At 38.5% G+C, this 22,457-nt stretch overlaps 2 protein-coding genes across 6 annotated transcripts in view; one reads left to right on the forward strand and one right to left on the reverse strand.

Annotated features, from left to right (window-relative positions):
* Positions 1-18,109, reverse strand: part of LOC126379960 (SPARC-related modular calcium-binding protein 1) — a 21,231-nt gene extending 3,122 nt beyond the window's left edge. The window contains exons 1-9 of one of the 5 annotated variants that reach the window (XM_050028998.1): positions 17,696-18,109; positions 16,146-16,326; positions 15,281-15,490; positions 7,368-7,421; positions 5,990-6,192; positions 5,289-5,415; positions 1,888-1,986; positions 1,405-1,514; positions 296-488 (exon numbers count right to left, since the gene is read on the reverse strand). In XM_050028998.1, coding sequence (XP_049884955.1) covers positions 296-488; positions 1,405-1,514; positions 1,888-1,986; positions 5,289-5,415; positions 5,990-6,192; positions 7,368-7,421; positions 15,281-15,490; positions 16,146-16,326; positions 17,696-17,776 — 1,258 coding nt within the window. In that variant the 5' untranslated portion in view covers positions 17,777-18,109. The remainder of the gene's footprint in view (positions 1-295; positions 489-1,404; positions 1,515-1,887; positions 1,987-5,288; positions 5,416-5,989; positions 6,193-7,367; positions 7,422-15,280; positions 15,491-16,145; positions 16,327-17,695) is intronic. The other 4 variants (XM_050029000.1, XM_050029001.1, XM_050028999.1 and 1 more) reach the window with 4 other exon arrangements.
* Positions 17,908-22,053, forward strand: LOC126380263 (boophilin-H2-like). The gene is made up of 5 exons (XM_050029543.1): positions 17,908-17,931; positions 18,364-18,370; positions 20,127-20,333; positions 20,865-20,952; positions 21,816-22,053. Exons 1-5 carry the CDS (start codon positions 17,908-17,910, stop codon positions 21,976-21,978), a joined length of 489 nt encoding a protein of 162 aa, XP_049885500.1. The 3' UTR covers positions 21,979-22,053.
* Positions 22,054-22,457: the final 404 nt, after the last annotated feature.

Here is a 22,457-nt window from a genome sequence, read left to right on the forward strand (position 1 = left end):
TGACAGAGGACGTTTTATAGACACTGCTTGAAATGTTTAATGGTTTTTAGGTCCCTACTTCTGGGCTACAGCTAAAATAAATCGAGATTTTTGTAAAGTAGTGAAAATATATTTTTTCTTCTCAGCTATTTACAAAGTTTGGGAGAAGCATTTACAAATCATTGCAGTGTTCGTAATAATAAACAATGAACAATATAAGGTGAATAAGATTAGCCCTTATCGTACTACGTACATTCTAGACAATGACGTATGTTTACGTCATTTTTATTATTTCTCCGTGGTTTTTAGACATCACCTCTCATCGGACTGGCGTGTTGCGGTGCCACGTCGCAGTCAGGCCTCCGGTCCTTGACCGAAGACCCCGGGATGGGCTTGCCGGTGTCCTGATGCACGCACCAGCAGTAGCCAGTTGTCTTGTAACACTGCGCCCGCGCATACCGCCCGTCGCCCGTACATTCTGGCACATATAAGACTGCACCACCCGCTTTCTAGAAAAATTACAAGTCTGATTTAAAACTTCCTTATTGTTTACAAATATTCGGTAACGCGCCGATGTGGTATTCTCGGTATTCTGGAGTTTGGTCCGTACAAAACTGTAAGGAGGGTCCGAGAAACCTTGACCACACTCAGAAGATTCAGGAAATTTTGAACTTGGCCCCTCGTTATAACCACATGAGAGTAGAGGAAGTGAAGGTGATGTGTCAGGATCGTACTAAGTGGAATTACGTAATCTCTGCCTACCCCAACGGAAAAAGAGGCGTGATCTTATTTATGTGTAACCACCAAAAATCATTCTAAACTTATGATGATAAAAAATGTGGCACCTAATTAAAGTATTTCGCATTCGTTTTAATAATTTGAATAAGTACTTCTAACAATTCGCATTAAGCATCGTTGATAAAAGTTTCGCTAAGCTATTACTTATTACTCTTGTAAATAAGGACTTTCTTTTCTAATTATGCAATCTGTTTCCTAATAGACCAAATTTGTCGTAAGTATTATATTCATTATGCAAAATATAATACTTTTCGCATTTATGTGCACGTAAAAAAATCTTAGTACCTGCAGCTTAGTACCTACCTACAATACGATCTATGGTGGGTACCAGACCTGTTGAAATAGCACTGGCCAGTAGGTAGGTACTCCAGCTAGGTATTTCTTCAGAAAACAACTGGAATTATTACAAGCAATTTCGCGATCTGACTAAAAAGTTGGTTCGCAAGCGCTGGCGTAGCTAGACTTGGGGTAAGGGTGAGCAACCAGGGAATGCCTGCTATAAAAACTTCTTTGCCTACCATGGAATAATAACTGTTTATTCTGTAGTTACTTCAACTGGACGGCAGTTCCCCTAGATAACACACCCCTAGCTACGCCATTATTCGAAAGTATTAATTTCCCTCAGACCTGTTCATCCAACACCGCCTGTCGATCAGTGAGGCAGTCGTTGATTTCATCTTCTCTTCTGTTCTCCGATCCCTCCGGAGCGAATGAGTTTCTCATTATGCCCGGCAACACTGTAGGCGAGCAGTAAATATTATTATGAGCCTTCTACAACCAGTTAGGAACAATTTGCATACGGGACTCGCATCGAGCATAAGATATGCATACCTACTTAAATAAAACTATGCCGTCCCAAAAAGTATAACCTGTTAGTAATAGTTTGATTAGAATGACAGCTGTCAGAACAGTACGTTTTCTTGATGTGTCTCTTTCGCACTAGGCTCTATCTTTCTGTCCTGTTGTCATTCGAATCAAGCTAAGTATTTATGACGGGGTATTGTACATTTATTACCACATATTTGTTAGGCCAGTGAAGTGGCTTCAAGTTGTCTTCAGAAGATGCCTACTCCGTTAAAGGTTAGGGGCGTGTATATCATAGGTAGGTACCTGAGCTGGGATCCGGCGGTGGTTCCTCCTCCGTGTAGTCGTTTTCCGGTTCCGGTCCGCTGTCATCTGCGTTCAACGACATGAAGAAGCGGAGAGAGACTATATATTATTATTATGTTTGCACATACATTTTCAGATCATGCAGGATTATACATACATAGGTGGTTTAAGGACCCTGACAAAAACAGGTAGGTACAAAGGTAAAACAATAAAACCGAAAAGTTAAGATACTTAAATCCTTTTCGTTTTTATTTCGGTTCGTGTTTGACCACATCGTGATACCTAGGAAGGGTACTTACAACAATCTCAATGGATGGCAATGGAAATCAATATTCCTAAGATTCAATAACAAGGATTTTTTAGCATCTACCCAAGTATAACATGGGTACTTACCTATACGAAATGAAATAATAATTCTGGATAGAAATTGTCTCTTCGTGTCAGGGTGACTTTTTATATGCCAGTCATATAAATATATTTTACATATTTATTATACCAGCGCAAAAGTTTTAGTAAAAGAAGAAAGATACCTACTTAGGTATGAAAGAAATACTGTCGCATTTGTATACATAATACAATACTGACTAGGTAGTAGGATATGGTTATTCATAGAGTTAGGTATAATAATCCTCTAAACATAATATTAGTGTAGAATTAATCCGTTAAAAATATTTCTATTTCTAGAGAAACATTAGCATTTTTATTGAATCACTAATATTATAATAAAGTGAAACAGCGTCACAAGTGATTGAATGAAAAACATATTGTAAATGTGGAACACACGGTTTAAAGTCTGTTGTTCCTTTGTAGGTATACTGTTATTCTCATAGGACATAATTATTACAATAATTTATTGTATTTTTGTCGCTATAGACGTCTCCGTTACTTTACTGTTTTAGGAATGCAGACATTATAGGCGCGGATCACTATCAAATCCTTTTTAATTGGCTTAGACTACTGCTGCTAGATAGAACGTATTCATTATCCATCATCAAGCAAGAAACATCCGTATTCTATGTTAACTAAAATTTTATTTTAAAATTTTAACCTTTCTCCACTCGGTCCTCAGTTCGGAAGACCTCGAACTTAGCTCAAACTCAAAATCGGTATTCTCAGACGGCGCCTCAACCTTATCTCGAGTTTACTCTGGCTGGTGAGGTTGAGAGGAGGCATGACGTCATCCTTTGCGTATTCTTCTGTTGGTGATATGATATGCTAGACTCCTCAAGTCGAAGATGTAAATGTCAACCTCTCTCTCTCTCTATTTAAGAGCTGCGCTCTTGTCGGTGGAGTAACCGCCATTTCTCTCTTCTTCCCGCCAAAACCTTCACCTCCCGATACGACACGACCTGCACCTTATCTTTTATTTGTTTCTTTTATTTGGAGCATTGCACTCTATGGAAGTGAAACGTGGACTATGACACAGAGAGACAGAGAGAGGTTGGAAGCGTTTGAGATGTGGTGTTGGCGAAGGATGGAGGGTATAAGCTGGACTGAAATGGTGTCAATGAAAAAGTGCTGGAAAGAGTTGAAGAAAAGAGAACCATATTGAAGACTATAGAGAACCGGAGAGGAAATATGATTGGCCACCTGATACGACACGATTCATTTATAACAAACATTATAGAAGGAAAAATTGAAGGGAAGAGAGGAAGGGGTAGACCTAGGATAACATTTATGAAACAAATGTCAACCTACATTACCAAAATGCTCAGCTGTGGCCGAGTCGAGTGGAGGAAATTTCGAGTTACCATATTAGAATACGGGTGTAAATTATCAACACCCACTGCAGTAGGTCCAGCATACTAAAAATAAGGGCGATACGACGAATACACTCCTTTATTTGTTTTTTTTTTTTTATTTGCCAAGATGCGGTGGGTCCTTTGACCACAAGAACGGCAATAGATCGCGGTTGAATCCCCCCCGGATCCCGATGACAAAGCCTCTCACATGCCAGTGAGGTGTTAGGCATGCCTTTCATAGGAGGGTTACCTTCATTCAGCTTCCTATTTTTTAATAAATAAATAAATACAGCTTTCTACAAACATACATAGATTCACGCCTGTAATCCTTATTGAGATGGACAGAGCAACTATTAAAAGTGCGATAGGTTACCAGCCCTTCGCCCATAAGTCAATCATGTTAGAAGTCGGTTCTTACGATATGACCGGGAAGAGATGCATTTGAATGCGAATTGTTTTCAGTCGCTTTATTCCGGATGGCTTTTTATCTTTTTAGGCTTGTTTCTAAGGGCATGTCCTGTCGCCTAAAAACTTGTCTGTGTTTAAATAATAGAATGTTAATGTTAGTATGGACGGACGGTGCGGCTTACTGTAGATTTGGCGAAAATAACAGGCGTCGTCTGAGAGGGTTATTTGAAAGAACAAATAGAACTCAGTTGGTCGAAACTGCTGAAAGCGATAAGTGTTGCTTTTGAGACTAAGTATGAAGTATAAAAGGGAAATACTTATATAAATTATATACCAAGTATTTCTTTCTATTTATAATGTTGTCTGTAAAAGTTTAATATGTATTGCTATATGTGTACCTAAATAAATAAATAAATGACAGGACCTCATTGTTTTCTTTTTAATCTAATATCCTAATAAGTTGATGTAGCACGCCGTAGGTACTAAAAATTTCAAGTTGCAAATGCGACAGTAAAATAATTTAACTAATATAATACTCGGAGCGTATTTACGCGTGAATCAGGATGTTCTAAGAATTTATTACTCATCATTCGAGAGCTATGAATAAATTATTTTGATTATTAAGAGTTTTTTACTTATAACAGAGTTTTTAGTGAAATTGAATACTATTTTAGGTAGGTTCGAATTTACGTAGATTAGCTTAGACTTCTCCATTTCTCTAGCCAAACAGTGAATGTCAAAGGTATACCAATATGCTTATTTTTTAATGAATGCGATTAAAAGTTATGGATTATATTCTCCCTTGTCGCTTTTGGTTTAGTACTTATTAAATAAATATTTGCCTACTTATTTTGCAATTTTATTATATTATACTTTGTTTTTATGTAAGTAAGTAATAGGTAAATAATTTATTTCTTCAGGACAGAATAGACCTGCCCAGAAGTCATATGTAACAAGCTAACTATTGTGATATTTTTTTTATTATGATTAGAATGTAAAGTTTAATGAAAAAGCTATAATAACTAAAAAAATAGATAGGTACTTACTTTATTAGTATACATTGATATAATAATATGTTACTTGCCATAGTAACATTCAAGAATGACAGCTGTCAGAACAGTTAGTAAGTAAGTATTCCTGACAGGCCTTTCGTTGTAATTCTAGTCAAGCTATATTTAATGAGGTAGGTAAGTACTTACATAAATATATATTATAATAACATGTTAATTGTCAGTTCAGTTCAGTACTCACAGTCCGGTGCAGGCGGCTCCGGGTTGGCGAGGAGGCAGGCGACCCACTCGGCGCGTGCGATCTCGCCGTCCGCATCGCCGTCGCAGCCGCGAGCCCATGCGCGCGCGCACCTCTTCGGCTTCACCACCTTAAAGGACGCCGGCAAAAAAATATGGTAGTATCTACATTTATTTTATTCAAACTAGCGACTCGACCCGCTTTTTGCCCGGATACAATTTTTACCCTATATTAGTATTATTATAACGTACTTACATAAGACAGAGTTACTTTTATAGTACTAACCTACCTATACAATTATGGTTAATCATAAATTATTGTTTGATTGTTTGTTAATTTATCTTGCAGTTTCCACTAACACACTCGGCTCGACTGTTATAGACGGCGATACGGCTCACCACCTATCACATTGGTCTAACAGAAAGCTCGATGAGGTGTGGGTACTTAGTTCATCTTGCGATGAATATTCCTCTGACTACCCCAATTGGTATATAGTCGTGCATGAGCTCATGTTATGTTATGTTGTTTGATAGGTGCGAGACAATTATATTTAAAGTTTCCCTTTTGATCAATAGCGCCATGGGTAGTACTTAGCTGTCAGAATAGTGCAGAGTCTTGGTAGGAATGTCTCTTTCTCACTAGGCAGTTCTTTATATCTTTCTCTCCAGCTGTCATACGCGCCATGCTAGAGCGCAAGAACTTACCTTTTTAATGAGTCTCCTGAGCCCTCTGTACTCGGATTTCTGCAGTGCTCCGCTGCGGTCGCGGTCGAGCTCGCGGAACTTCCACTCGGCGACGGCGCGCGGCTCCGGGACTGCGCCCCCGGCCTCCCGCGTGCGCTCCAGCTCTCCGCTGAAGATCTTGATGAGGTTCCCATTGAACTGCGCACGGTCTGCGCGGGAACAACCTGGGACAAGTCAGTACGCGTGAAGTACCTACCACTACAAAATAAAATACATACTTAGCGGTCAAAAACATTACCCTCCTTTTTACCCGTAGTCGGGTATAACAGCCTAAAATGTCCCACTGATGAGCACACTCTTCCGAATCGAGGAATGATCTTCTTTCGGACAATGAGGTGCCAGCCTGACAACAAACGCCCGACAGTTTCGTTTCCGGAGTACAAGACTTGTGATTTCGACAATCGGGAATCGAATCTAGACCTCCAGATCGTGAGCTCAACGTACTTGTTGACCACAGAGTTTAGTTCCCCTGTCATATATAAATTAAAGCCCGTAATTGTATAAAGGGTACTTCACCTCGGGTTGCGCAACCAATTTGTTGCAAATAACTACTAGCGGCTCAGCCATGGTGTCCTAGTGAAATAGGACCGTATGGTGTTACCAGCCCATTGCTACTTAGCGTCTCCTTATAGTGAAAACTAAATAAGCGCCTTTTGAAAAACTTCAAAAATCTTAATTTGTTTCAATTAATTTCAATCTGGGTACTTATAAAAATTGACGATAGACTACAGAACACACACGCTGACTTCTCTTTCAATAGAATGGTTATGGGACGGGGCATGCATCGCGAAAATTAGTAATAATTCCTTCTAAATTCAGTAGTTTTGTTCAATTTTGGCATCACTTCAAGCCGGTAGCCACGACGGTTTTCGTGCAGAATTGTCTCATATTACTCATTTAGTTTGGTTAGGACATTACAGATTGTCCGAAAGAAAGATGAATCCGTGCTTCAGAAGGCACGTTAAGCCGTTGGTCCCGGTTACTATTTACTGATGTAAGTAAGTAGTCTTTGGCGGTTCAATCATAACCCTGGCACCAGGATTGATGAGGCTGGTATTCCACCTCACAACCCACACGATAAGAAGAAGTGCAACAGAGAAGTTTGTTTTTCGCTCGTTCGTTGTTTTAAATCACCTTAGTGATTGAACATATAACAATGTATTTTATAAACATGTTTCTTTTATAAAACTCACAAGTTACAGGCTTTATTGTAACAATGTTTCAAATACAATAACGAAATAATAATAGAAGCATTATGCTCATGTACAAAGTACAAATAGTGTTCAGAACAAAGAGTTGTTGGTAGTTAGTTATGTTACAAGGATATAAAACAACTTACTTCTTTTATTTCTTTGACCCCGGATTGAGGATCGACGCCTGGTGTGAGATTTGCCTGTAAGGAAAAACAAACGTTGAATAATTGAAACTGCATCACATTACATAGGTTTGCAAGTGGATAATCGGGTCGTGTAATAGGTTCAAGATAAATTATAAAATTCTCATTACTTACTAAATAAAGACAGATCTAAAACTACATACATACATACATAAACTCACGCCCGTAATCCCAAATGGGGTGGGCAGAGCCACAAGTAATCAAAGACAACTTGCAGCCACTGTTGTTATGTTATGGGCGATAGGCTGATCCCTTATCACCATAAGGTTCATCATGTCCATCTTAGGACTTCGTATCAACAGTGGCTGCAAGATCTAAAACTAACGTCAAACATTTTCTTTTTTAAAACTTATTTATGAATTTTAATCAAGAAAAACGCAATAATAAGTCCGACATTTTATCATGTTTCTCTATGACGTCACAATGTGCTTTTTCATACAAATTCCATAGTAATTTCGTGTTTTGACGTTTAGTAAAAAGTAACTGATTTGACTAGTTGGAAATAACCCTCCTTCTATCGTCGTGTAATTTCTGTCTCTGCTACTGAGACGCTCTACCTATTACTTAACAATACTTACTTACTTAAAAAAATATGTGTGTAGGTACAATGAGAAGTTGCACCTAATATACGCACACATCAAACACGAATAATGCACCTATATTAATCATCGTACTATTTCATCCGTCGACTGCAGTGTATTTGAACGCAGCCTAGCATCTGACCATCTGGTTTATGGGTAGCGTGTGCAGTCCTGTAAAGTGCACATCAAAGATTTGAGTGCGCATGTGCCAGTGTGTTGAGCATGTGTGTGAGTTTATAATCATTTATTTTTATACGAGATGTGCTGCGGGCGACGCGGGCGAGAGGGGAGAGCAGGGCAGACCGGTCCAAACGCAGTGATGTACATCATTAGTCGATAGCAAACCGGTAACCGTCGCCTTATGCCACCTCCTCGCCGCCCGTGGCGTACCATTTTAATTAAAGGACACAAACGGTGCCATATAGATTACACCTCAGCCATTCCGTTACCTACACATGAAAGTCGATTACAAACAATCTACGTACAATTCCGGCTTAAAATTCTGGTTGGAGCTCCGCGAAGGTTAACAATAAAACATTAGTTTCCATCTCATAATGTAACACAAAATACTACTATTATTAAAAATACTATTATTATTCCCACATCACTATTTATAATGGAGGCTGGTCGCCATCGGCTATGAGGCTTGTACAAAAAAAGTGAACCTAAACCGGGTTTCGTGTGTACCAGACACCGCGGCGCCTGCGCCCTAAATTACCCTCGAATTATAGAACTGTAATACTCCTCTCACTTCTCGATTGCTGGTACTCGTACCAGCAATCGGAAATATATTGAATAATATTTCCAGATTGTATTATAGATTATTTCCACCTAGTCTGTCTAAGCTAAACGCCAATATACCTAAGTCTTAAAATAAATCAGGTATATATTAGTTTATTCGTCTAAAATAGAATAGTGATCAAGAAATATTAATTTAATGGCATTTTTTTATTGTCTAGAACTTCTGCTGGACAACTTAATTAAAACCTTGCACAGGTATGTAAAGCTAAATATAAAGGATCAAAGGTGCGTTGCGACTTAACAAAGCTTTTAAATGACGTCTGAACATTTTTTTCTATCACCTCATGGCTGAGACGGGTTCTCTGTGCCTCTTGCCCCTACAAGGACAAAAAAAACCTTGCCCCATTGTGATCAGGCGTCGAGCTGTCTGAGACGAACCGCTGTTTCTAAGAACCCCACTCATATTATACCAAGCTTTATTTTGTCTGATCTTTATCTCACCCAAAGAAAACGTTCATCCTAACAACATAATGAGAGTATCGGGACGGAACGACAGCGGATTATGAGAATTAATGAATTTACTTAAATTGTAATTTAACTGAATCGATATCCTCGCATTTTATTTTCTGACTAATCTCAATATAACGATTACAATAATTTAAGGCGATAACGAATGCTTTAGTCTTATTTATTGTTATTACAAGTTTCGATAGGGAAACGCGAAATGAAATGGTTGTCTCGTCGTTTCGAAAGACTTGTTTATAATGAATTACAGCACAAATCCCGAGTCCAGATGTCAAAATGTAATTAGAGAGCATTGCGGCAGTTTCCATGCAACGAGGTCGGCGCAAGTGGTAATAAATGTTTGATTGGTTATGTGCAGGCGCCACCGCCTAATGGAAGGGACTAGCATTAGTAATTGGCAAATAAACTGGCATAAGTAGTAGTATTAGAATAGCCACTATTTGCAGCCATGTATGGATCGCTCGTATAGGTTTTACATCTATTTGAATGTAACCGCATTCAAAGTGTGGATTCTATTTAATTGCCTACTTTGACGCATTTTCATCAAAGTTAGTAGATAATGCCGATTCTGGCAGACAACAACTTCAATTTAATACAGGTGCTCTGACTCTTTTTTGCACTAATCGTTAGAGAGAGATAGTATTATTTTTTGAGCTGTCAAATTAAGTTTGAGATTAAGTTTGTATCTGGCAGAATGATTTTTTCTTTCCTTTCGAAATCTCAGTGACTGTTATACCAACATTATTGCACTTCAAGTAAATATAAAGAAGTCAATTCACAGTACAATTGTGTTCAATAACAATATTCCAAGAATGCTCTCTCTTTGTTCAACGGCGCTATTTCATATTCACAATATACCGAGCCCTCAGGTTTCATACGAAATCTCTCGCAGTAGATACGGCTGGGCATTATGAATGCTAAGTCGAACCTCGGCTGCTAACGAGAATACCAAACGATTTTTGTATTACAGACAATATTAGATCGGGGAAATTGAAGTAGGTATCCGGATAATTAAAATATACAATAACGGTAACCAATTAATTCTTTTTTGGACTTTAGACGAGGATTACGAGTCTTATAATAATTAAATAGGTAATACAGTCACAGACTGTACAGTCTTGTGCGTGAAGGAATGTATGAATATTGAGAAACAAAATGAGCACAAACAACGATGTGTGATTGAATTCTTTTGTATTATTAACTAATCAGCTTGCAGAATTGCCGTCTCGGCCGACCCTATAGCGAATGCAGCATAAATTGCATTCTTCGATAGAATTAAGTGCAAAATCCAGTCGCAGGACTATTGACTCATGGCAAGTTTTTACCTGAGTTTATTTTTAAAACAAGATCGTCGTTCCCCTAACTCTTAGTCAAATATAATGTTTCATCAAAATGTCTGATCGGCTGTTAGAATTTAGCGATGTAAACTGTCCGGTATTCTATAAATAATAAAAATAAAAGGAATCTGCCAACCATGATGTAATAAATTGTACGTCGTAAAGTTGAATTACTTATAACGAAAAACGCTTTCCTCAATGATAATGCAATAATGTAGTAGGTGTAAGTGGTCGTAAGTAGCAGGAGGTCATAAGGTGCAGGAGTGAGGAAGCTGGCGATTACGAGAGACGGCGACTGGCGCGGGCGACGCCCTGCGTAGGACGACCCTCGCTTTAAAGGGAAGACTTACTTACCCAAATTCATAGCATTGGTTGGTGGCTTAATAAACAATTAGACACCTGGGCTGGTGAGGTCGGTCATTGTACACACAACAGACACAACCCACACAACACTAGCTCACGGCATTTTCACAACAATATACGTAGACTATCGACTATTTTATAAACTCATACACACAACTACCATTGCAATAACGATACAGATAGAGAATTCCTAGGAATTGTTTAATTGATAGTCGCTGATAACATTCATTCCAGATTGTATACGGCATGCATGCACATTCATCTATCATAATAATAATTAAAATATCCGTCGATAGTTTCTGAGAAGACCATGTGGAAGATGAATGTCAGACTTGTCATCCATATAATTTAGGAACTCTCGCAACAAGCGATATCAATGGCGACTTATTCAATAATAGGTACCTGTCTTATAAACAAGTTAGAATTGCTGTGTTCCGTCTCTACGGGCCCCTGACCCCTTTATTTTTATGTTTACATTCATGAAAATATACACGTTTATTAAGACCTCCTGTACAGTAGGTAGCTGAATTTATTATCGGTTGAAATATTCCCGTAGTTTCCCCGAGTCAAGCTCTGGTTGGGTTTTAGTTACGGTCAAAGTAAAGGATTCCGTCTAATCATCTGAAGACGCCAAACCAGTCCGCTTAGTTTCAATAAAGCTGCTAACAGTTCCTCCGTACCGTCTTGAACTACATTCCTTCCCGCCGGACTAACTAACCGCAACAGTAAACTTCACAGATGTTTAAAGATACTTATACCTAATTCTGTAATTTGCTATAATACTCATACATAATTATATATAATACGCTTAATACTTAGAAATAGTTAGTATTAATCACGACGAACACTCCTGCGCATAGAGCCAACATATAGCATGTCATCACATTGATCTGTTCAAGATCTCCAGAGTGTAGTAATAAACACAACAGCAAACAGTTTTCACATGAAGGAAACTGCGCAAAAAATATGGCGCCCCCTACTCCAGTGTAAAATAAGCTATCGTCTGAGTTTATTTATTATATCCAGACCTAAACAGCATACATCACTGCTTAATAGAAAATTATGTTGTTTAAAGTTGTTAGATCCTTACTAATATTATAAATGCGAAAGTAACTCTGTCTGTCTGTCTGTCTGTCTGTCTGTCTGTCTGTCTGTCTGTCTGTCTGTCTGTTACTCTTTCACGCCTAAACGGCTCAACGGATTTTGATGAAATTTGGTATGGTGATAGATGATAACCTAGAAATGGTCATAGGCTATAAATAATCACGCCATCGTTCTTAGGGGGTAGGCAGTTGGCAGATAACTAAATTGATTTAGTGATTTGTAGTCGTTTTTGTTGGGACTTTTGCTCTTTCACGTCTAAACGGCTGAACGGATTTTAATGAAATTTAGTAAGGTAATAGTTGGTTATCTAAAAACGGTTGTACGATCAAATTGATCACGTCATCGTACTTAGGGGGTAGGAAGTAGGCAGAAAACTGAATTGAGTTAGTGATTTTTTTATGGTTTTTGCTGGGAGTTTTGTCTATCATGCCTAAACGGCTCAACGGATTTTGATGAAATTTAGTTAGCTGATAGATAGTAATCTAGAAAAGGATATGGCCTATTAATATTTATGCTATCGTACTTAAGGCGTAGGCAGTAGACAGAAAACTAGGTTAGTGATTTTTAATTGTTTGTTTTAAAAGTTTGCCTCATTCACGCCTTAACGTCTGAACGGAATTTTATAAGACTTGGTTAATTTAAAGATAGGATCTTAGGCACGGACACAGGCTACTTTTTATGGCGGGAAAATACCTCATTCCCGCGGAAATCTAGATTTCGTGATCGTGTCAAGAAGCGCATGACGCCATAGCTACTGGAATGATTTCGATGTTTTTTTTTTAAACTGAGTGACCTCAAGTTAGTATTTGATCACTTTTCTAACTTAGAGGGTAGGTAGGCGCCATAATTTAGGGAATTTATGATAAAATTTTGATGCAACTGTCTTTATTAAACAGTTATATCTCATTCCTACAGGAACCTACACATAGCTATAGCTAGCTATCTATTAACATTAAAACTCTTTCTAGAATCACATTACGCCAATTAATTGATCTGATTTGTATAAGTTTTTTTATTCAACTAACTATTACATTACATACAGATAAAATCTAATTACTTACACCACATAATTAATATAGTACTACATGACTAGCTACGCTTTAAACTTGAGGAGGTAATTCGATAGACATTTATACGAACTTTAAGCCCAGTAATCAATCATAGTAATAAGGTAATACTCATTTTAGACAAAGAAACGGATAGGTAATCAGTTCGTCAACGAAATTATAACACCTACACTTAGTTTGTTTACTATTTAACGAGGGAAAATAATCCTTACTAATATTATAAATGCGAAAGTAACTCTGTCTGTCTGTCTGTCTGTTACGCTTTCCCGCTAAAACCTCTCAACCGATTTTGATTAAATTTGGCACAGACAATCTTTAGACCCTGAGAAAGAAAATAGGATACCTTTTATTGCGAAAAGAAGGGACGAAGAGATTGAAATAGGGGTTGAAAGTTTGTATGGGATATTTTAATTTTAAAATATAAATCCATGAAACTTTATATTTAAGCACTTGATAAAAAATAATTAAACATTTGTTCTAGCGTTGCTGAAATTTCGACCAGTGAGGGAGTGAAATGAGGGTTGAAAGTTTGTATGGGAGTTCGTCATTTTTGGGGATAAAACCACGAAACTTTATATTTAGGAACTTGATAAGAAATAAAAAAACAATTTGTTAAAGCGTTTTTGAAAATTCGATCTTTGAGGGGATGAAATAGGTGTTGAAATTTTTTATGAGGTTCGTCATTTTTCAAGATAAAAATATTAAATTTTGTGTTTAGGCACTAAATAACAAACAAAAAATCGTTTGTTCAAGCATTTTGAAATTTTTACCAGTATGGGGGTGAAATACGGGTTGAATGTTTGTATGGGTATTCGTCATTTTTGAAGATAAAACCATGAAACTTGGTACGTAGGTCTCTTAGGATGTGCAGAGTTTTTCAACAAACGGATTTTCCGAAATTCGAACGGAACGGAACGGATTCGGAACGGGAACTACGAAGCCAAACTTTTTGTATACAAAATATTAACCACTGAACCTAGGAACATGATATTTAGTAGTTTTGGGTGTATCAAGTTAAAAAAATTTGGCTTTTGTAGATAAAGTTCCTTTTAACGAATACTCTGCATCGCCGCCACTGCCGTCGGTCGTCGTTCGTCGTCGCGCACATTCGCCGAAGTGTGGCGGCAGTCAACGGCGCTGTCTTGTGGTGGGGGAGCGCACGTGGTGTATACGTGGCCTGCTCGCGAGTGTCGAGTCCAAACAATTTCTACATTTTAACAAATAATAACAAAATAGCAAACGTTGTGTACAAAAAAGTTTTAAATTAGGTCATTTTAAAATATTTTTGTACACAACGTGACGCTGACCCCTGTAAGTGTCTTGGACATAAGGGACCGATAAATATTCCTAGGTAATTTCTGCCACTCAATGGAATACATAGGTACTTTATAACGACTGTAAACAGATATTTTTTATTTTTTTTAAATATACCTACTTACTCTCTTTTAATCACATGCTATACCGTTCCTTTTATATAATCCTTAATATTCAAATTAAAAGTACGCAGACGAAGTCGCGGGTACCAGCTAGTTTACTATAAATATAAAAGGATTTTTAAAAAAAGTTCGGATGGTTGTGAAGGAAGTTAGTAGTTAGCGTGTTTTTGACAGAAGTTACCTTTCTTATGAACCACTCAAATTTCATCGACGCTACAATTATTAATATAAATGTTAGAGGATTTCAAAAGGCGCTCTAGTTAACATAAACACAGCTTTCATCCGGAGAATTGTTTACACATTATGGACGCATCTCTTCATTATTTACAGCTTGCCTCGAACACATGTTTAGGATCCGATAAAAAGATTACTCAGAATTTGAAGTGGACTAACGTTTTGTATCAAAAAACACTTAGACTCGCGTATCTAGGTAGAGACATCATTTCACATTCGATGACTATGAACCTCAGATTAGTTTAATGCCTTAAGTCTTGAAGCATTATACTAGGTCCTTGGTTGTCGTACTCGTATGTATTCATATATTCCATTGCCTATGAATATGCACTAGATTTGTTCTCGTTTGGCCGACCAGTACAGTATTTTGCGACGCAAGATTTGAATCATTGTTTGTAGATTGATTTTCCCTGATGCTTTTAGTCAGGAAAGCAACATTTTGGTTGCGTATGAGGGTAGGTTCCTTACCAGTCCTAGTGCAGTCAGGTCTGCCGTTTCTCACGGTGGTGTCGGGGAAGGTCTTGCCGTCAGGAGTGACGCACCAGCAGCCTGCGGCGGCGGCGCACTGCACGGGGGCGTAGGTACCGTCAGCGCGGCACCGCGGCACAAACGCAGGCCTTCGCCCCCCGTGGGCGTTCAACGCGTAACGCAAAGCGATCAAGCACGACGATTGGCCTTCTGTTGAGAGACAGTGACCATACCGAATTATTCAAAAACACGGCAAGCAACACGGGTTACACGAGCCTCTGGCAGACCGGATGAAAAGCAATGCAAAAGAGTAGAACAGATGAAGTATTGAGGTATGTAGAGGGACACTATTGGTACTAAATGGCCAGATAATTAGTTTTGTATTTAATATATTTGTACCGAGAAAAAGCAGACGTTTGTGTTTAATACAATACCTAAGTATACGTATCGGTACCATTGCATCGGTGCGAACAGGGCATCGCAAGGCCACGACACAAAGAAGTTTTTCATACAAAAGTCCTTGTGAAACAGCACTTGATTGTATTCATTGATTATTTATTTTCAATGCAACCGATGAGTTACGTGGCTGGGACACAGATTCAAAATGCAGAAAAGAATATATTTCAACACATAAAGTTAGTAAGCATAATGTTAAGCACCTTATTCTGCTGTTGTCCTGCAAATTGTTCCTTGCCTAGTGCTGAGCGTTGAGTTACCTATCTCAAAGGCATCTGTTATACTTCCGATAAGACATATATATGCACCTCGATGTCTAAATAAACGACGGTCATTATCGAAATGGGTCAAGAGACAAAAATGTCTTATTCACGATTATTTCTGTTAGATCTGATGATAGGACACTTACCCAGACAGGGGCCCCTTCGGGCTACGGCGACGGACTCGCCTGAACATTGCGCCTTCATGAGGTCACATCGTGAAGGGTAGGTGCGTCCATCTGACCCGCAGACGGCCTTCCTGCTGCCACCGGCGTTTTCCTCGCAAGCTGTCACGTGGGCAAAGCATGCCTCACTACTTTGTGTGCTCACCTAAAACAACATAATAAATAAAGCATTTAAATGATAGCACTTTAACTGCATACATTATACATATAAAAAAAAAGAGAAAACCATTAAAAGCTGCATAGAAACTTACATGATTTCATTATTTCAGAAACTAGTAACACGCACGCAACCTATTACAGGTAAAGTATTTTTTTGTAGACTGAAATGCGCTGTTTGATCTTAAATATCGGAGAAGAAAAAAGTAAGGGTGAAGGCAGAAGTGGTACTTTAAATATTGGCACTCTATGTGAATAGATGCCTACCTAAGTACACATTAAATTATGTACCTAGCTACTGAAGAATGTTGAAGGCAAATCGAAGGTTTTGCAGGGCACCTTATGTACATTTACCACTGTTGTAGCGCATTCAGTGTATCACTGAATACCAACAAGGGGTACAGCCCTTTTGGGAGATAATAATATATAATAATAATATTTATTTTATTGTATATAAAAGTATTAAAAAGTATCATAAACTTATTACTATGTTGTACACATCTACTACATCACATTCTAGGCTGATTATTAAGGAAAAGATAGGCTTAAGATAAAGACAAAAAGTAAATAAAAAATAGAAATACAAAAGTTTATCACGGCACATTAAAAAGATTTAAAATAACTCCGTAAGGATAGGGTCCATACAAAATGAGCCTATAAGATTTCATGAGAAATGTTACTACAGTAGAGATGACGCCTGAGTGTGAATTAGAGAGCAAAATTATCACAAAATTGTAATATAAGTACCTACTTAAGTAAATATAGGTACCTACTTACCCACTTACAACAGTTTATGTGGACAACAAGAAATAGTTAAGAAAGAACATCGAGCAATGTAATAACTAGAAGGTATGTCAATGTGCTTTGAACAATAGGATGGTGTAGATACTTGAAAGGACTGTAAATCTTAACTTACAACTATTTTTCCTTATAAACGAGCTCGATTGTATTATAAAACGTTCATTTAAATTCAGTTCGCAACAGCAGTGTGTGGTGTGAGTGAATGTGGGGTTTGATGCCAATTTTCGCTTGGCTTTGTACATGTATACCCGGGATACACACGCTTATTTGCTTATTTTCTCTCCAATGTGAAGTATTAATCAAACACAACATAATCAACCGGCCGGTTAGTGTAGTAGAACTCTACACAAAGAGTAAATTATACAATAGGTAATTTATTGCTAGGTAGAGTCCATTGATCAATAGCAGAGTCTCTGCATAATAATAATTTCAAAGACCCACCGGTCTTATCATTGAAATTTTAAATAACACTAAAGCTAATAAATGTAAACTGAATCTTGATTCATTTTTATTGGTAAAAAAACACTAGCATTTAGTTTAAAAAATCGTTTACATACCTTAACGTCCGGCGCCGCCGCAGTAGCTTGATAAATAACATTGAGGAAAAATATATGGACCACTATGTCATTGATATACATTATGCCGGAATTACCAACTAAATTAAATAAAACAATAATATTTGTTTGTATGTTTATAACACTAGTTCACAGAATAAAACAAAATATGTATAAACGAGCCGAGTGAGAGAATGTTTTAGTGGCATATTGACATGGAGGTGGTAATAACGGGCTTTGTTAGAGTTGTTGAGCGGTGCTGAGATGGCGCGAGCCGGGACGTTCGCCGGGAGAGAGAGTTAAGAACGGAATAAATAAAATACATTAAGGATAGATCCCGGAGTGCGCCCGCGCCGGTCGCTTCGCCACGAGCAAAAAGCGCGCGCGCCGCCGCCGCCGTCGCCGCGGCCCGCGCAGCCGCGCACGCACCCCGCCCACCGCTTAGCTTATTCGCCTCGCTCGCTCACTACTTCACGAATAATGATGCGCCATCACTGCTAAAACCGGTGCGGTCCATTTCCAAACAGCAATCACACCAGACAATATTATAATGATCTATGATATGAGTAGGATAATCATTGCTAAAATAAATTAATTTTATAGTATGTAAATAAGAATTTTAATTTCGTAGTAAGTACCTAAATAAACAATAATAATTACTTAATCAGTAGTTTTTCGGTGAGTTTACATATTTTTATTATGTAAGTAGGAATTCCTTTACTTGCAAATGTATCTTATTTATTTTGCATTGTTTTTCTCAAAAGACTAGGTAGGTAACTTCCTTTTTTTGCGACGATCGCAGTTCGACCGCGTAAGATCATTTTATTCGTATTTTAAAAATATTAAGTTCTTACTTATTCGGAAAGCTATATTTTTCATTATTCTAGGTGCAGTCCCCGCCAGGGGCTCAATTAGGAAGCATGTTCAACTGCAGTGGACCAACTTGAATCAATTTACGTGTAAAAATACTTATATATATTACGAATATTTTGGTATGTAAATGTGGCATAACTCTGGTTTGTGTCTAGCAGTGAACGTATGGCTACTTATTTGTGTTATTATGATAAGAAATAAAAGTCCACTGTATTTCATTCTTGCATAAGAATAGTATTGCAATGTTTATTGGTTTCTGCAGTACCTATATTGCCGATTCTTACAGTATTTATTTTCGATATGTATTTTTATTCATTAAGAATGGTTATGTTATTGATAACAGTGATAATATTGATACACTTCGGTATAATAACCAAAGGAAAAGAAATGGAAACAAAAAAGTTCTGCGTCTCAGTGGGTAGTACTCTAAGAGGTAAATAATCTCAAATAGTTTATTCAAATCATACTCTGGCGCGTCCCAAAGAGACCAGGGGCGTATTTGTAAAACTTACAATTGTAAATTACAATTATAATTCGATGTGCATGGCAGAGTGTGTGATTGGAAATATTTTTCAGCTTCATATTATTTACGCAATGAACACCAAATTTTCGTTGTAATTTACGATTGTATGTCTTGCGAAATAGGCCTGTTTGCTCGCTCAAACATTTCACCCATAAACAAATACCTACACTACATTAGGTAACTATATAGATAGTGTGAAGCTTAGAACAAATACACAACACTAAGTATATAGATAGGATGGAACTTAGAGCATAGAATAAGGAGTACAACTAGGTACGTATACTTAGAGGTGAACTGCAAAAGGCGACGATCGATCTTACAAGTTGTAGTAAAACAGTGCATGAAATAAAGCCTGCAAGAACCCCAGCGTCCCGAGCTTCAAAAAATTTAAAAATGCCACATCTTATTCACCTTGTTGTAATAAAGATGATTGATGATTTTCTTGTTAATGAGGTACTTATTATCATGATAACGGCCTCTGTGGTTCAGTGGTTGAGCGTTGGGCTCACGATCCGGAGGTCCCGGGTTTGAATCCCGGTGGGGACATATCACAAAAATCACTTTGTGATCCCTAGTTTGGTTAGGACATGACAGGCTGATCACCTGATTGTCCAAAAAGTAAGATAATCCGTGCTTCGGAAGGCACGTTAAGCCGTTGGTCCCGGTTACTGCTTACTGATGTAAGTAAGTAGTCGTTACATGAGTCATGTCAGGGGCCTTTGGCGGCTCAATAGTAACCCTGACACCAGGGTTAATGAGGTTGGTAATTCACCTCACAACCCACACGATAGAAGAAGATTATCATGATAACCGAAAGTAATTAAAGTATTACTTAGTAAGGATAGGTTTGCGTTTGGTGACAATCTCACCTGGTGAAAGGTGTGTGGTCTAAAGGTAGTATGACTACTGAAAGTATGTAACAATGAGTTATAACGTCATCATAAATAGTCATACTTTTAAAATTGTGTGTCATCTTATGCTGGAAATATTACCCTAATATCGCACGTCAATCTGAGGGCTTAATTTTTTTTCCTATAGCTCGTCATAGAGCCTGCTTCCTGCGGCCGGACACCGGCCCCTGTCGCGCCGAGATCCTTCAGTGGTATTTCGACGCTAAAGCCGTGAAGTGCTACCGATTCTGGTGGGGTGGTTGCCAGGGCAATGGAAATAAGTTTGAGTCAAGAAAGGAATGTTTGGACTACTGTTTCCTACCTAGCGATAATGCCCCGAAAGAGAACCGTAAATGTAATTGAACAATTTCTTTAATCGTTGATTACAAAACAATACGGCATGACGCCTGTATCCCCGAAGAGGTAGGTAGAGGTGTACAGTATGGATACCTACTCCTCGCCAGCTATGTTTAAGTGCCATATAATAAGGGGCGCGCCCTTTACCATTTAACCGGGCACAAATCCTCAAAACTACGTGATATCATTTTTTTCTAACAGAAAAAAACAAGCATTTCCTTTACTTTTTTTACAACCTTCAATATTGCGTCACAAAGTCGCATATAGGTATTTGCGTTTATCACACAACGGATATAATAAGGTCGATTACGATTACGTTCGTCAGTACTGGGAAACTTCTTCTACAACCTCAGCGTCGATAGTATACATCATGACATGTGCGACATTCTCAGCGGTTTATTGACGTGTCCTTATTGTAAATTTGCGGCAAATGGCATTACTACTTGGCCGGACAAATGGAGACCGCTGAAGGCCCTAAACGAAGCTGGTTCGTTTTACAAAACTTAATAAAGCATTATAATTATTTCAGCAAGAAGACCAATTTTTTGTAGCTTGGCCTTTGACTTTGGGAGTTGCTTTGGACATTATAATCGTTGGTATTTTGATCTTTTTTACGAGTAAGTATATATATTACTATACATAAAAATATTACACTCGTATTACTGGACACACTAATTTGAATACATACTTATCCACAAAATTCAAGACGATCTTATTTCATGACTAAAGGCCTGTGCCCACTACAGCGTATCATGCTAGGACTTTTTTTTTGACGTGACTTATTGTAGATTTGCCGCAGATGGCATTAACTACTTGGCCGGACAAATGGGGAGCGCTGAAGGCTCTCACCCGGTACAACGTTTAAGACAACATGCCTGAGGGTGCCCAGTTGGTGCTCGGCTCAGGGCGTCGTCTGAGAGGAAAAATATTTGAAAGGATTAATCGACTCTAGTGGGTCGATAGCGATAAGCGCTGAATGAGGGAAATCGTCGACCACGCCGGCGGGGTCGGTATCGGGGTCCTGAAGTGTTTGGTGTCGCGAGCTGATTGGCTGCCTCTATGGCTAGAGTAATCGGGTCGTCGGGATCGTATATTACGTCCTTCGACATGCTAGGACCGTACCCGTCACGGCACACGCAAAAAAATATTTTTTGTATGGTTTTGTATGGCGCAACGCCCACTATTGTCCGTCACCGTCCAACACCGTAGCGTGCCATCCACGGAACGGCCAGAATTTCGGGACAGAACGCAGTGGGCACAGTAGCATCTGGCACACACCGGTCCTTGCCTGACACAGTCCTAGCAGGGTCCTAGTATGATACGGCGTAGTGGGCACAGGCATTAACAATGATAGGCTAATCCTTTGTTACCAAATGGTTCATATCAACAATGGCTGCATGTTGTCTTTGATTACTTGTGGCTCTGCCCACCACATTAGGGATTACGGGCGTGAGTTTATGCAAGTATATTTTTTTTGCAGGACATGCAGACGACGCATATACTCGGGGTGTGGCGGTAACCAGAACAACTTTCAGACACTGAAGGAGTGTGTAGGCAACTGCTTGATGGGTCCAAACAGCACCATGGGAGGCCACTACCAGAAAACCACTTGCATACCACTGGATATACCCGAGCTGCAGTAATAATAGATACCACTTGAAACGAAGACTTTTAGTATCATAATAAACGAATAAAATATAATATATAACGTAACTGTATCGCGATTTTTTATTGGATCATTAGCATTGGCTTAAAATTCTTCCTTAAGCGGAAATTTGTGCGCGAAATGTTTGCTGAATAATGCACACCTTGCTGAATCGTACAGCTGGTTATCGCAAGCCCGTCATGCACCGTCATCAAGATGTCGAGCTAGACATGCATTGAAAAATATCGTAAGAAACGCGTGAGCGATTGTTATTATACTTTCGGGCAATTCAGTCTAGACTGTTGTTAATGTAGATAAAATTATCTAGCGTATATGTCTCGTGTTGATCAAAATCTGTTCAGTAGGTAGTATATGTGTAAGAGCCACAAATATCCAAACATCCTCAATTCCTCACACATCGCGTTTAAAATATTAGTAGGATTTTTATTACAGATTGTGTGAAAATGTGTCGCAAAC

This window comes from Pectinophora gossypiella, chromosome Z (assembly GCF_024362695.1).
Source record: "Pectinophora gossypiella chromosome Z, ilPecGoss1.1, whole genome shotgun sequence".
NCBI lineage: Eukaryota > Metazoa > Arthropoda > Insecta > Lepidoptera > Gelechiidae > Pectinophora > Pectinophora gossypiella.